Raw genomic sequence first — 16,652 nt, 5'->3', positions numbered from 1 at the left:
GACCTCATGTCAGACTTCTGGCCATCTGCCCTTTTCTTCCATGCTGCCTCGTGTGAAGTTCAGGCATATTGTCACATGTTATCCCTACTGTATCTGCACAACCTTATTTTAATATAAACCTCTGGTGCTTTCTGTGGCTCCTGCTTTACCCATGTACAGTGAGCTACTGTAGTATCAAACACCGCATTGCAGAGCTTTTCTGTACAGACAGGTGGACAAGTTGAAGAGCGCTGGTTTCTAGACTAAAGAGCAACCAAGCAGACAAGTGACAAAGGCCTTACCACCTCAATGCTCATTGGTGCATCACACAACTGATATTAAAAGTATTCACGTTCCTAGCTTTACCTATTTTTTACTGGACAGCTAGATGAAGTACCAGATACCTGAAGATCATAATGACTAGGTTTGCGAAGCAGTTGGTATTTTACTGGCGTGTTCAGTATTTTGTTTTTAAGAAATGTAGCAATGCTATAATGAGCATATTAGTGACTAGTAATGACATTGATGGCATTATTTATGATGTAGTGTAATGTTTATTGGTTTTGTTTGTGATAATGAATAGTATAAATGGGGCAATATAGAGGAAAAGTTACATGCTCTTACATGCTCTAGTTCATTAGAGAATGTTTTTTTTTTTTTACTAGTGACCCTGCAAAGTGGTTAAACACATTGGTAAAGTACCATCTATCGGCAGCAGCAATTGTGCACCTGGGTCATGCATCTGCCACTGCTGATTGGCTCAGTGTCTGTTTCTGCTTGGAAACAGCAGTTCTCTGTGGCAGAGCAGGATTTTAACTATTTGTTAAACTTGATCATTTTTACTAATTATTTCATGTACTACAAATTACTCTTTATTCAATTCAGTTTCTGGGTAGCAATTACAATGTAGCAAAGAGTCTGGGAATTATAATTTTTTTTCCCCTGAATGTGTTTACTGTAGAGGAAATTGATTTAGTTGAATATTTACAGACAGACTTGTACTGAATAGATTAAGTGCCAATCATGAAATGTTGCAAGACATTTGGTTACAATATACTCAATCTTTAGGTCACTTTGTTAACAATAGTTGCATATTTATGTAAATAGAATATTATCTTTCTTCTTGCAACATTGTTTTTTTTCCTTAAGAACTGTAATAAAACAGTGACATTTATGACTTATAAGATAAGAGCTATAAATCTGTTCAATCTTTATTTATTTTGCTGACTGTGGAAGACATTTAGAAGTGACTTCATACAATTTACATTTGTTGCCTTATCGAGCAAAACAAAAGTGCAGCTTGACCAGTTTACACTTAATAATATAAATGTATATTAGTTTGACTTAAAAAGCCCCAAAATGTATTTTTGAGGCTTAAAAAGTTATCCTGATCATGGATTTAGAGGGGGTCAATTGCAATCGTTCCGGTCCTATCAGCTGTTTTTCGTCTTCTGATCCCTGTTTTTCAGGGTCGGAGCAATAGCAATTCAAGCGATACCACCATTCCATACTCGGAAACGTTTGTATCGGAACCAAGCAGATAGTGGGAAAATCACCCATACAAATACATGGACAGCATCAGCTTCAGCAAGCACAATAAAGCTGAACATAGATTTTGCACTATATTTTGGCAACAATATGAACACATTGACTTCAACACACAAAGCTTGTTGACGAAGTGCAAAACAGCTCTTTTTGACAGTATTTCAAGACAATTTTGTATAATTCTGTTATCTTGCACATTACAATACAATCTGAAATGGTTACAGACACCATATTAGACGTATATATGAATATATGGTCTACATTCATTAAGCAGATAGTCAGCATTATTGTATAGTTGTAGGTAGTAAGCGGGACAGACATTTACATTTGATGTATGTATTTAATAGTATAATATCTTGTAACAAGATCTGCAGTAAATGAGACAAAATATTTAATCCCTACCACACCATCTAGAGAATGTCGATCGAGTACTTAAAGGGATACTAAACCCACATTTTCTATTTAATGATTCAGATAGAGCATGCCATTTTAAGCAACTTTCTGATTTACTCTTACTATAAATTTTTCTTCATTCTCAAGCTATCTTTATTTAAAAAGCAGGAATTTAAAGTTTAGGAGCCAGCCAATTTTAGGTTCAGCACCCTGGATAGCATTTACTAATTGTGGCTACATTTAGCAAACCAATAAGCAAGCATAACCCAGGTTCTCAACCAAAAATGGGCCGCTCTTAAGCTTTACATTCCTGCTTTTTAAATAAAGATAGCAAGAGAATGAAGAAAAATTGATAATAGGAGTAAATTAGAAAGTTGCTTAAAATTACATGCTCTATCTGAATCATTAAAGAAAATATTTTGGTTTAGTATCACTTTAAAATGATTGTTTTTATCCAAACTTGCATTTCATGAGTGGCAAGTTAGTCATTTTATCTTCAGTTTGCTGTTCCATCATGTTTATTGGGCAACCCTGTCTTATTGCAAAGGTTTTTAAATTATTCCGAACTCCCCAAAATTGTGTTTTTGAAAAACTGTGATTTATAGCACGGATCATGTTCCCTTACTATAATGAAGCCAGATTGCCAATATCTGTAATGATCATTGTTGGTGCCGAGTGGGAGGAAAGGAGAGATGATTTGCCCAGCAGCAAGGTTCCCTACTACACTACAGAAAAAGTTTATGAAGGGAGAGGAAGGGATGGGGCCACTATTGAATGGTAATGGCTAGATCAAAGCTTTGTCTTGGAGGGTGAAGGGGTACCACTACACTATAGAAAAATATAAAATTTATAAATAATAATATAAAATACAAAATTACATAGTTTTGTTACTGGCAGACTTGCTGCCAACAACAAACACGGCAGTAGTTAGGGGAAGGGTAAAACAGCTGTTGTGGGGATCAGAGATCATTAGGAGGAACCCATACATTACACAAATAAAAAAATAAATAAATATATATATATATATAAAATATATTATATATATATATATATATATATATATATATATATATATATTGGTGTGGTGGAGAAAAGAGGAATCAATGGTATAAAAATGGCGCACAAATATAATATTTTTTTTTAGGTAAACTGATAAAATAAGTCTCTTAAAGGAGAGCAGTTCTTAAATAGTGATTGAACACAGTTTGGTTATTTTCAAATGTGGCTCCACTTTAGGTATAAGGTGGGAGTAAGTATTACTGCTTACCAGATAAAAACCTCAATCCTATGAGTTAGATATCATCTCTGTGGGGGGTAAAGGAGACCCACCTCTTTCCTCCCAAAACAGCAATCTCTAGTCACTTCCTAGGATTCTTTGTCCCGGTCTTTTTCCGGTGTAGGGGAAGACCAATGGTATCTCGGACTCTCTTCTAGTCTTTCTTGCAGTGGTGAGAATCCTGATAGTCTCAGGAGTATGGAGAGTTTTGGGCGATTGTCCCCAGTTTTATGCAAGAAAGAAAAATTAATCACATAGCATAATACTGTATTGAATTATATGGTATTTTATTGTACACAAATGGCATGTGCTTACATCAATTAACCTCAATCCATAATGAGGTAAAATTAAAAGCTTAGGACTTAGTTGTATATGCGGTATGCTGTTCTCCAAACGAATATCTCTAGGGTAAAGACTTGCTGGAAAGAGATCTTTAGTCTATTTCTCACTTAGCCACATATAGGGTAAAGAGCTTGTATGTAAGGATTTAGTGAATACAAAATACTAATTCCATTATTATTGAAGTTCTACTGTGGATAAGTTATTGAATAATGGTGTGAATATAACACCGTAGGCATAGCTTCTAATAAAAGAATGCAAAATAAGTGGAATAAAAGTTATTCATAAATACATGGGTTTAAAACAAATATTTAGCTTGCCAGTATAAAGGACCCTGTCCCGCCCACTGATTGTCACAGACAAAACTACTTTAAAACTGCTGACCTCCCAAATTTCCTTGATCCAGCAGTTGGAAGGTGTAGTCCCCCTTTACTGCCCACAGCTTTGCATCCCAGGTTTTAAGGACTATCAAAGCTCTGTCCAGGACAAGCCCAGCTCTGCCCATGATTTTCCAGCCCTCCCAAGTATGTTGCCTCAGTCACACTCCTCCTGCTACAACCCCACCCACAAGTACCCTGAGAGGTATAAAACTATGGTGATTTTTTTTTTATCTTACCTCCCTTAACTGTGGCAATTAGGGTTAGACTCTAAATCATTACATTTCTGGCTTAGGCAATTTCAGAATTTTGTAAAAAAAAAATAATATATAATTAGATCAAGTAGAACAAGTAAGGAAGTAGCTGCCGAGGTTGGATTGCTTACCAAACTGACACCAGGGGATTTAAGGGGGTGATGCTGCTGTGAGGCAATGCAAATTACCTTGTAAGTTTTATTTTTTAGACCATGTACCATTTTAGAAGCCCTCCTGTGAATGTTTTCTAGTATCTAGTGAAGTCACACTGTGAGATAGTAACACACTGTTTTGAGTGTCATCTCCAGATTATTATTATTATTATTATTATTATTATTATTATTAATAATAATATAATTTATTTGTATTGTGTGGCAAAATTCAGGTAGCACTGGAGTCACACTATGGATAATTTTGCTCAACACTGTGAAAGGGAGTCAGAATAAAATTAACTTTTTTATTACAAATTAATTTAATTAATTCTAGAAAAATAAATATTGGGAAGGAATATCCCAGTATTCCCTTTGAAAAAATGGAGCGTTTGCATTCTATGGACTCAAAAAAGTGCTAGTCTGCAAATTGTTCCAGGGCTGCCTTTTATCCCAGTCCAGCCCTGGAATTTGCTGCTGTTGGCACAAATTAGGCAAAAAGATGAACTGATAAAGATATGGGAGCTTAACAAATTTATGTATAATCTTGTTATCTGTGCTTCTTTCTGCACCTTAACCAGGATATATTTATTGCATCTTATGCTTGCTACCATATCTCAGCACTGCTGTACACTCTAGAAAAGATATGAGTTCTTTAGATACATTTTTAAAGGACTAATGAGGGAGATGTAACACATTCTTGGCCTTTCACATGAGGGTTTGATTTCAATGTACTTTGATAGTTTGTGAAGGTGCTTTTTATTTGGACAAGTAGACTGGGCCTTACTATATAAAGAAAAACGCAAATACAAAAACTGTTCAAGTTCTGTTAAAAAAACAAAAACAGCACACACAACAGAGCTCTCTAGCCTAAGCTTTTACATCTCTGAAGAAAATGCAATACAAAATGTAAACACTGAAAATAATGCATTGCATTTAGATTGTTTAAAAAGGACAGTCAAGTCAAAATTAAACTTTCATGATTCAGATAGTGTATCGCAATGATAAACAATGTTCCAATGTACTTTTAATCATCAAATTTGCTTTGTGCCCTTGGTATTCTTTGTTGAAAGCTAAACCTAGGTAGGCTCATACTGATTTCTAAACGGTTGAAGGCTGCCTCTAATAATCAGTGCATTTTGACAGTTTTCCACAGTTAGATAGATAGTCCTAGTTCATTTGTGCCATAGTAGATAACATTGTGCTCACTCCATGAAGTTATTAATGAGTCAGCACTGACAGGCTAAACGCAAGTAATGTCAAAATAATTGAGATAAGGGCAGTCTGCATAGGCTTAGATAAAGGTAATCACAGAGGTAAAAAGTATATTAATATAACAGTGTTGGTTTTCAAAACTGGGGGGGAATGGTAATAAAAGGGAAAATTATTCTATCTTTGTAAACCAATAGAAAAAATATTGAAATTAGACTGCCTCTTTATTAAAATAAATCAATTAAACAGCATTGTAAAAACTGTTTTCTGATAGAAGTTGGAGTTCTCATTGAGTGAAGTAAAAAAAGGCAAAATTATATTAACACCTTCCCTGTTTTTTCTATTTTATTTGATGGGTTTGAACTAAAAAAAGTACCTATAATCTGTAATAAGTCATTCTAAGTTTATAATAACTGACAAATGATTTGAACCTGGTTTTGGTACAGTTTGTAGATTAAAACACAAACAGGCAAACCTAAAATAAATATATATGTGAATGTTTTTTTTTTCCTGAAATAATTTTAATCTTAGAATATATTACTAAAGCAAGTGCTGTCTTGTTTTGGGAATAACTGCACACATTGTTCCTGTGTTTTATAATAGAGTGGTAAATGGTATTCTCTGTGCATTAGCAATTTCCTGCAGCTCAGTGCCTAAATTATTTTTCAGTACTGGATTGTAGAAATAATTTATATGTAATTTGTGGTGAATTAATTTCTCTCAGATACAAAATTAATTGCTTTATAATTTCTTGTAATGATTCAGGTTTATTTTGTATTGTACATTGAGTTTTTCTTTTGTAAGACATGTCAGCCCAATCTCTTCACTTTAAGAAGCCAGGTTGCAATCTTTGTATAATTCACCAAATTACTATAAAATGGAGCAGGCCAAATAAATGCTGGCTCCTAAATGTTTGGGCGGGCTCTTAAATTTGAACAAATTTATTTATAATGTATCAGTCTGCCAGTTCATCTACAGGATAAAACAGTGTTTAAGTTTTAATAGGTAGTTTATGGGTGTTAGTGTACTTAGTAATGTGCTTTGTAACATTTTAGTTATGAGTTTTGTGAAACATAACTACTGCTCTCAGATAGCGGAATGGATCATGTCGGTATAGGCTGGAACGCAAGCAGTTTAGCCTCACCACACAACCTGTAATACCTGCGCTATTGAAATCCCACGCATAAATGTAATTTTTTTTAAATGCGGGATTGACGTTGCGTTACAGGCTAAAATGCTTGCGGTATAGCTATACCGACAAGAATAATAATGGCTGCGTTACTGTTTTCATGCTGAAAAAGGCCATTTTTCAGCGCTAAAACCGTAACGCAAAACTCGTAATCTAGGTATAACTCATTTATGCCAGACACACATGCACAAATAATTATCCTCTGCTGTGAGACACATTTAGTTAAAATTTCTATTTGGAGGGCATGGACGAAGCAAAGCATATTAAAATGAATTTGTCCTTCAGAATTTGCTGCCTAAAATGCTGCTGCCCTACGCACAGGCTTAGTTATGTTAGTCCACAATATGCCCTGCCCTAATGAACCATACTTTGACAATATCGGCTTGTTTGCTTTTTTTCCAACAATGAGCAGTTTGTGACGAAGCATAAGATCTGTTATCTACAAACTGCCATGATGCTGTGCAGTAGTATTCAAACGCGGCAGATTATCGCTGTGTCTTAGTAGCTTATGTGAACAAACTCCTTTTCCTTATGTGAAATCACCCTGCTGTTTAATAAATGTTCTATTTGTAATGTATTCCATTTTTACGGGGCTAAGAAATATTTACCATTAATATAGTTTTTTCTTTAATCCTCCCACTCTTATGAGTTCTTTAAGTTAACGATCCAAGTAAGCCATCATCGTACATTTTACAGAACATTTCCCCCAGCAAACTAGACTGAATTTTTCTTAATAGCACCAGTCATTTGCAGTGTTTTTTTTTTTTTCCCTTTTAATGCAGTTCGTTATGTGTCAGTGTGGACGTGCATTGATATAGAACACTGCATATAAATTAAACATTAAAAAGGTAGACACAGGCTGCCTTAGAAGCTCAATTATAATCTTTGGTTATGCAGTTAGTGCCTGAAGGACACCCACATTCATCTCATATCATATGTCCTCCTTTAGAAAGATGATCATTGGGGCTCAGGTAACTATCCAGCACAGCCGGGTAATGCATAATTTATAGAATTCTTGCTTAAACAAAATAGAAAAATTAAACTTGAAACATGCTCATCATCCTAAAATAAATATCTTCCTCTTTTTGCAGATTGGAGCACTCCACGATTACTACCACTTTTATCACAGTAGAACAATCAAGAGGTCAGTTTTGTCCAGCAGAGGACCACATAGTTTCATTTCAATGGAACCAAAGGTAAGCGGATATTTGTGAGTGCAGAGCTACAGGTTTTGCATTTCTAATTGGTAATGTTACACCGAGAACTGATGCCTTAATGCCATGTGACTCCCACGGAGCTGATATATTATCTCTACTGGAAAAGACAATGCCAGGCATTAGTTGCCAGGAGATCCTTTCAAGGTGTGTTTGAAACTGTTCCTGAAAACTCGGGAAAGGGTTTGTTTTCTAATAAATGTATTTTATTTATAATGTTTAGACCAATCAAACAAGCATTACAGATTCAATACTGATACATCCTGTATTTCATTGTCCAGGTTGCTCCTTCATGCAAAGTTGTTCTGAGGAAATATGTTTAAAAGTACATGAAAGACAAAATAAACCTTAATGGTTCGGGTAGAATATGCAATTTTGAAACTTTTCAGTTTACATCCATTATTACATTTATTTTTTATCAAATTTTCTTTGTTCTCTGTTTCCTTTCTTATCAAGCATACCTAGGTAAGCTTAGGAGCAGCAATGCACTACTTAGAGCTTAAGTTGATTGGTGGATTCACACATATGCCTCTTGTCATTGGCTCACAATGTGTTCAGCATCTTTCTATTTTCTGTTTTTATGTCCCTTTAACTGAGAACTAACCAGAATATTAATAACCAATATTAAGATTCGTTATATGGCCAAATGTATGTGGCCATAGACAAACATAAGCAGTACAAAGGTTAATACTAAAGAGCTTAGTGACTTTAAATGTGTCCACTGTCATTGGATGGCACCTTTGCCACAAGTCAGTTTGTGAAATGTCTGCCCACTAGACCTGCCCTGGTCAATTCTCAAAAAAGGGCTGTTGAATGATGAAGACGCAGGTTTTTAAAAATAGCCTTTAATATATTTCCTAGATACTGGATAATATATTGATCTTACAATCATCACTTTGGAACTATAAAATAACTATAAATAATATAGACACTATACTCAGGCTGATGTATCCAGAATATTATAAGCAAATCATTAATCCTTTATTCAAAAGAACAAGATTCCAAATAACCTACTATCAACTGTTAACATCTCTGGCAACCTTACTAATATAGATACGAAATGAGAAATTATATTAGATAACTCAAGCAAGATATTAGATGATAGAATCTACAAGTAAGGCGAATCATATGGCCCAATTTGATAATAGTAGCAGTATAAAATGAATCATCAACCTCAATGTAGAACCAATATGAGTAGTAATAGGATTGATTTATCGACACTATAGCCATACATATCTGTGGATTATTAGAACTTTTATATTTGAGGAACAATTAGAAATTCCCAACCTGTATACACTTTGAATTGATATTAGGTAACAAGTAGCAATAATGTAATGAGATGATATAAAGGGACACTCAATCAAAATTTAAACTTTCATTATTCAGATATGCCATTTTAAACAACTTCCAATTTACTTCCATTAACAAAATGTGCACAGTCATTTTGTATTTAAACTTTTTGAGTCACCACTCCTACTGAGCATGTGCAAGAATAAGTGTGTATGCATTTGTGAATGGCTGATGGCTGTCACATGGTACGTCTATGCATTTTGTGATTGGCTGATGGCTGTCACAATGGTACAGAGGAAGTGGAAAAAGACATAACTTTTAAAATTGTCAGAGAAACAAATCTACTACTTATTTGAAGTCAGACTAAGTGCTATTGCATTGTCTTGTTATCTTGCATTTGTTGATTATGCAAATCTACTGTGTTGACTGTCTTTTAATACATAAGGATAGTATACTCCCATATGGTTAACTTGGGTTACATATTTCAATATATAAATCATTTATAGTGCTAGAGGTATACTACAATTCACATGCTGGAAATTTTATATCCACATTATACTATGAAATATCAAAATACCCATTATAATATATAATTAGCACCACATAGAATTCATTATTTAAGTTGATTGAACAATTCTGCTCATAGAGTACTGCAATGACCGGTCAAAATGAAGATCCAGATACTCTGCGAGATAACGTAAATATATTGGATATACTTAATATAATCAAGTCCACCTTAACCGCAAGACTGTAAGATCAATTCATCCCACCTTAAATGAATCCTTACTGTGACCATGCTCATCCAGATACAGAGATGACTTCGACACAAATTGATAACTATGTCCCTTTATGAGAATAACACAGAGGCAGAACTTCCGTTTTTTACCGGGTTTATATTCACTGAGTACGGGTGGTTCCCTCATTTGATAAGCCCAGTCGGGCGAAACGCGTTAGGAGTTCATAGAGAGCATATGGGAGCTCTTTTTAATAAAAGGATAGGAGTAGTCCGCTGTTACAGGCATTTGGCTAGTTATATGATTGATCTAAAGACATACCGTAATGGTGTAGATTACCTGCTTTGGATGGGTAGCGTTACTGACAGTTAGACTCAAGTTAACAAGGAGACCTGAAGTGCAGGACCTAAATTATACAATTGGCATAGCGGATTTATAGCGTATGATTTTTTTAGTATGACCCTTCTTAGTATGGCTCTGAGCAGGCGGACAGACATCGCCGGAAATCAACCGGATCGCGTACGATCGGGGTTGATTGACACCCCCTGCTGGCGGCCTATTGACCGCGAGTCTGCAGGGGGCGGCGTTGCACCAGCAGCTCTTGTGTCTGCTGGTGCAATGCTGAATACGGTGAGCGTATTGCTCGCCGTATTCCTGCGAGGTCTTTCGGACCTGATCCGCACTGTCGGATTAGGGGGTCCTACAGACCTTGATAAAGTAGAGGCTTTGAATCCTTAACATTACTTAGAGATAACGCTAGATGAGCTAAGTGTACACGCCACCCTGCTAGAACTGCATAGACTTTACAGATAATAGCAAGAGACCATTCACATAAAGTTACTTATAACTTACCAAGAGTATGTAGCCAATGATGTCCGCATTATGGGCATGTAATACTATAGCGAGATACCTACTAATTATTATGACATACAATAGTTACTAACGTATACCACTTTGATTTATGTACACATTATCTAGAACTTGATATCTTAGCGTCACTAATGATAGTAAAGCGGGGGCGCTTGGATACAATGGTTGCAATAAGCACAAACGTATCGCATTCTAGTCCCACTGCAGACCTTGTATACGAGGTTAATCACATAGGATCTTCCTGACTAGTTACCTAGGTGGTAATCATATTATAGTCATCCACAATTATCGACTTGTAATTTAAAGTCATTTTGTCTATGACAAGTGACAAACAGAAAAGATATTGCATACTTTATAGTAGGGATTTAATATACTAAATTGCTACTAACTATTATTCTAACACTGTATGCATTGAATATACTAGAAATACAAGTGTGATTTAACAGAACATCACAAGTAGATAATCTGCACCATCTCTATGGCTACATGATTATTACTGAATTAACCATTTAAATGCTGGCTACTGACAATATAACTATTTACAATATGCCTTAAAAACAGCAGCAGTAACTCATAAGAATTCTGAATCTCATTAGAACACTATCCTATAAATGTTGGTATTGATATAAAGTGTGCGCTTCAATATAACTTAACTCTTAGCACTCTGGCTTCAGAAGACGCCCTAGAAGTTTTGGTTGAAATCGTATTTAGACACAGGTGTCAAAAACAACATTATACCTTTTGGGTCCTACACATAAGGCCCTGATTGCTACTCATGATAGTAATTGAGGATATTATACTGTATTATAAGTGCATGGCACAGTATTATATTCATTGGGCTCCATGTACGAAGCAGGCGAAAGCTGCTCCGAGCCTTTGCGGGGCAGGTTTGCATATGCGAGCCTGCTTCCCGCAATGTAAGAAGCAGTGGTCATTAGACCGCTGCTTCCTACACCCTACGCCACCTCTTAGGTGGCGAAGCAAAATCACAGAGAGCACGCTCGCGTCTCGGTGATTGACAGCCCTTCAGAGTCGCGTGATTGGTCGCGCGATTGAAGGGGGGGCCCGGGCATTACACACTCAGATGAGTGTGTAATGATACATACGGGCAGAGCGGATCAACAGATCCGCTGCCCGTGTGTAAGCGAAGGTGGGCGGGACAGCTTTCGCGAGTTAAGAAGCTGTCCGCCCGCCATTTAGTACATGGCGCCCATTGTATCTATTAGTACATAAGTACCTTGCCCCTACTGCCATTTATGCAAAACTTGAGTGAGTGTAACTAATACTATATTATATGATCAACCTATATCTTCATAACCATGGCTGTTTATCTTACCTTAATATTACTAAGGCTATCATACCTCAGCGGCCTATTACTAATATTGTATTTATATATTAAAGGGCCACTAAACCAAAAATCTTTCTTTCATGATTCTGATAGAGAATAGAAAATTAACAACATTACAATTTACTTCCATTATTTATTTTGCTTCATTTTTTAAATATCCTTAGTTGAAGTAAAAAGGCAATGCACATGGTGAGCCAAAGCACACTGAGGCTTCTATTGCTAGCAACCAATCAGGCAGCTAGTGAGCATATCTAGATATCTTTTCATCAAAGAATATCAAGAGAATAAAACAAATTAGATAATATAAGTCAAATTAAGAAATATGTTAAAATTGCATTGTCTTTCTAAATCATAAAAGAAAAAATGAGGATGGCATGTCCCTTTAAGGTTATTTCATTGGAACTACTCTTTCCACTAGTTTAATATTCTTATACCCTCATTTTTATACAGCAATATTAAAACTTATGTTTAATTTAGGTTGTCCACAAATTCCGCCTAGTAGTCAGAGCATGAGCGCTAAAATCGCATTCTCTAGTGGGAATCTCCCTTGTATTCCCACTATGTGTGCTAGAGAATTACAAACTGTCTCTGGAAGCTCAAGAACTTTGTGTCGGGAGCTTCATGAAACTGAGTTTCCATGCCCAGGAGCATTACACAAGCCTCACATAGACATGCTGAATGCCAAATGTCAGCCGGAGTGGGTAAAGAATGCTGCCACTGGGGCTCTGGAACAATGGAAATGGTGGTCTCTAGATGATGAATTATGCTTTACTATCTGGCATCTGATGGAAAAAGGTCTCAGTGTGGCCGACGCTAGGAGATCACTACCTACAGAATGCGTAGTGCCCTTCTGTAAAGTTTGGTGTAGAGGGATAATGATCTAGGGTGTTTTTCAGGATTTGTGCTAGGTCCTTAGTTTAATTAAGTATTATTTTAATGCTACAAGATATAAAGACATTTTAGACATTTGGGGTTCTTCCAACTTTGTTGACAACAGTTTCGGGAAGGCTGTTCCAGCATGACTGTGCCCCTGTGCACACAGAGAGGTCCATGTAAGACATGGTTTGATGACTTTGATGTGGAGGGAGACTCAAGTGGCCTGGCATTTACTCTGACCTCAAAATCATTGAACACCTTTAGGCTGAATTGGAACGCTGATCGCAAGTCAGACTTTGTCACCTAACATCATTTCCTGACCCAATACAAATGGTTGAATTGCTTCTTTTGCTCTCTGCCACCTCTGAGGTGGTGAGATCAATTATCCCAAAGCAGACTCATTTGGGGTGATTGACATGTCCTGCTCTTGAGCAATTGGTTATGCAGGAGCAGCGGGGGAGCTGTTACATTTTAACCATTGATAGCAGCACCGCATTGGACAGGTTCAATACTTGTAAATCTGCCTGCTTGCAATACTTGATACATTTTTTGCCCATTGTAAAATGTTAGCCTGTACCAGACCGTGCTTACTATACTCATTGGAATGAGTTGCAATAGGAGCAACAAAAGAGTGCTTTACCCCAAATTGAAAACTAATTCCTGCGCTCTGGTATACCACCTTTCAATAACACTGTTTAACTTCAAGTAAGAATATGAATATCTCAATCCTTTACAATAACTATTTCCTGCAAGTGCTGCGGATTTTAAGCATTTTTAAAGGGACAGTAAAGTCAAAATTAAATGTTCATGATTCTGATAGAGCAAGCAATTTTAAGACAGACTTTCCAATTTACTTCTATTATCAAATGGCTTTGTTCTTCTGGTTATTGTTTGAATGAAGATTAAAACTAGGCAGGCTCATAAGAGCTCAGGAGTGTGCACATGTCTTTAGTACTCTATAGCAGCAGGTGTTTTGCAACATTGTATAACAAAGCTACAAAAAATGTTGCAAAACACAGCTGCCATAAAGTACTAAAGACACGTGCACACTCCTGAGCTCTTAGATCTATCTAGTTCTACTCTTCAATAAAAGATACCGAAGAGAGAAGAAAGCACATTTGATAAAAGAAGTAAATTGGAAAGTTGTTATAAAATTGTATGCTATATCTGAATCATGAAAGTGTAATTTTTCTTTATTGACCCTTTAATTGTGTGAGTGTGAGCATAGATTCTGCTAATAAAGTATAAGGGGTATGATTGGAAATACAAATTCAATACATTAGTAACAAGTTATTTACACACAGTAGCCATTTAAATGAATTTGCGTAAAGGCACTCGTTTGTTGCTTCTTATTGCAACTTATTCCAATGAGTTTATAATGTGCCTGGGTGAATAAATTCAGGTATAGTTTAATTATTTATCACCCCTGGTAACTTTTTGGCACTGGTGGTAATGTGTTAAAAAGTATATTCCCTTATAAATTCGACTAAATAAAGTGCTTCCTATATACACCTTGTATGATGCAGCTATGGTGACAATGATTATTTTTGCACCTATCTCTTTACCTTAGTCAAATATGCAAATTAAATGCTGGAGGAAATAAAGTTGTCCAGAGAAATATTGCTGACTTGAGGTGGGGCTGAATTAGCGGTTTACACAGTTTTTTTTTATTTATTTTGGAGGCATGATCAGCGATTTGAATCTACCCCATAACCTGCAAAGTAACTGGGCCTAGAATCTTCTGCTTTCATTTTGGACAAATTAAGTATTTGACAAAATTATAGCTGGGATATTAAAATAAGTACACGGTAGGCCCTCAGTTTACGCCGGGGTTAGGTTCCAGAAGGAATGGTTGTAAATCGAAACCGTTGTAAAGTGAAACCCAGTTTATAATGTAAGTCAATGGGAAGTGAGGGGGTTTAGGTTCCAGGCCCTCTCAAAATTGTCATAAGTAACAACCTAATACATTATTTTAAAGCTTTGAAATGAAGGACTTTACATGCTAAACAGCATTATAACCCTAATAAAATAATCACACAACACAGAGTTTAATTGCATTTTTCTAAAAAACAGTTCTTTCTATGCATACCAATCTGGACTGATTATAGACAGGAAGATATTGTTCCTTCGAAATCTGCTCATAGCTCAGGTCTGGTTAAACAGATTAATTACAGCTTGCTTGCTTGCATATCTTTGCTGCAACACAAGCGGACAGCTCTACCTACTGGCTATTTTAATCAAAGGCACTGCTTCTCAATGCTTTTCAATAGCAGTCTCATGACTGAAAAAAAAGGTTGTTATTCTGAAACGGTGTAAATTGAACCGTTGTAAACGAGGGCCACCTGTATTAACAAAATAACCGTAGAAAATTATAATTACTGACCAGAACAATTCTGTCTGTGCATGCAGGTCATGTTACTGGTATTTTCAATGGGATTTCTGGCATCAAATGACTTTATAAGGACAAATTGGAGGGACACAACCCCCCCCCAATTTTTTTGATGATTCAGATAAACATACAATTTAAAAAAAAATAAAAAAAAGTAAAAGAAGCTTAATTTACTTGATCAAATTTGCTTCCTTCTCTTGACATTATTTGCTGAAGGAGCAGCAATGCATTACTTTGGGAGCTAGCTGAACACATCCAGTGAGCCAATGAAAAGAGGCATATATGAAGCATTTAAAGGGACGGTCTACTCCAGAATTTTTATTGTTTAAAAGATAGATAAACTCTTTTATTACCCATTCCTCATTTGCATAACCAACACTGTTAAATTAATATACTTTTTCCTCTGTGATTACCTTGTATCTAACCTCTGCAGACTGCCCATGAGTAAATGCTAAGTGCTTGTTGTTTTGCAGAAATGAATTAAAAAGAACTCAGTTATAGCATTTTGAGTCTAGCTACTCCCTCAGAGTTGTTTCATGTAGATCATCTGACAAAGGAGAGCATTCCCTGGGCATGTTCTGCAGGATGGTATGGATTATCGCAGTGCTGTAAGCAGGCTTCTAACCATGCTATTTCAGTCTAATTGTGGGGAGTTGTAACTTTGAAAGCCGGGTAAGGGGGCATGGAAGTTAAAACTTACAGGATAATTCAACCAAACAAAAAACTGAACTGACAATGGATTTTATGGTCAGGTTTGTCTTTTTATTTTATGTATTTACTGACATTCGCTAGATTACGAGTTTTTGTCGTAAGGCTTGCGGGGCTAACAAGCAGTTTCACTCACCGCTCACCAGACAGACAACGCTGGTATTACAGGGTTTTTACAAACCCGCATTAGCAAGTGAGCAAAGAGCAAAATTTTGCTCCACATCTCACCTCAACACCAGCACTGCTTACGGTAGCGGTGAGCTGGGCTAAACGTGCTCGTGCACAATTCCCCATAGGAATCAATGGGCAGATTCGGCTGAAATAAAAGACCTAACACCTGCAAAAAAGCAGCGTTCAGCTCCTAACGCAGCCCCATTGATTCCTATGAGGAAATACTTATGTCTACACCTAACACCCTAACATGAACCCCGACACCTGCTTTATATTATTAACCCCTAATCTGCCGCTCCGGACACCGCTGCCACCTACACTATATGTATTAACCCCTAA

At 36.4% G+C, this 16,652-nt stretch overlaps 1 protein-coding gene across 3 annotated transcripts in view; it reads left to right on the top strand.

Moving 5' to 3' along the window:
* Positions 1-16,652, top strand: part of PCSK5 (proprotein convertase subtilisin/kexin type 5) — an 868,299-nt gene that overhangs the window by 96,551 nt on the left and 755,096 nt on the right. For all 3 annotated transcript variants that reach the window (XM_053702490.1, XM_053702492.1, XM_053702493.1), the window contains exon 2: positions 7,805-7,909. In XM_053702490.1, the coding sequence (XP_053558465.1) occupies positions 7,805-7,909 (105 nt within the window). The remainder of the gene's footprint in view (positions 1-7,804; positions 7,910-16,652) is intronic.

Source organism: Bombina bombina, chromosome 2 (genome assembly GCF_027579735.1).
Source record: "Bombina bombina isolate aBomBom1 chromosome 2, aBomBom1.pri, whole genome shotgun sequence".
Classification (NCBI taxonomy): domain Eukaryota; kingdom Metazoa; phylum Chordata; class Amphibia; order Anura; family Bombinatoridae; genus Bombina; species Bombina bombina.
This window is presented reverse-complemented; position numbering and strand designations above follow the sequence as displayed.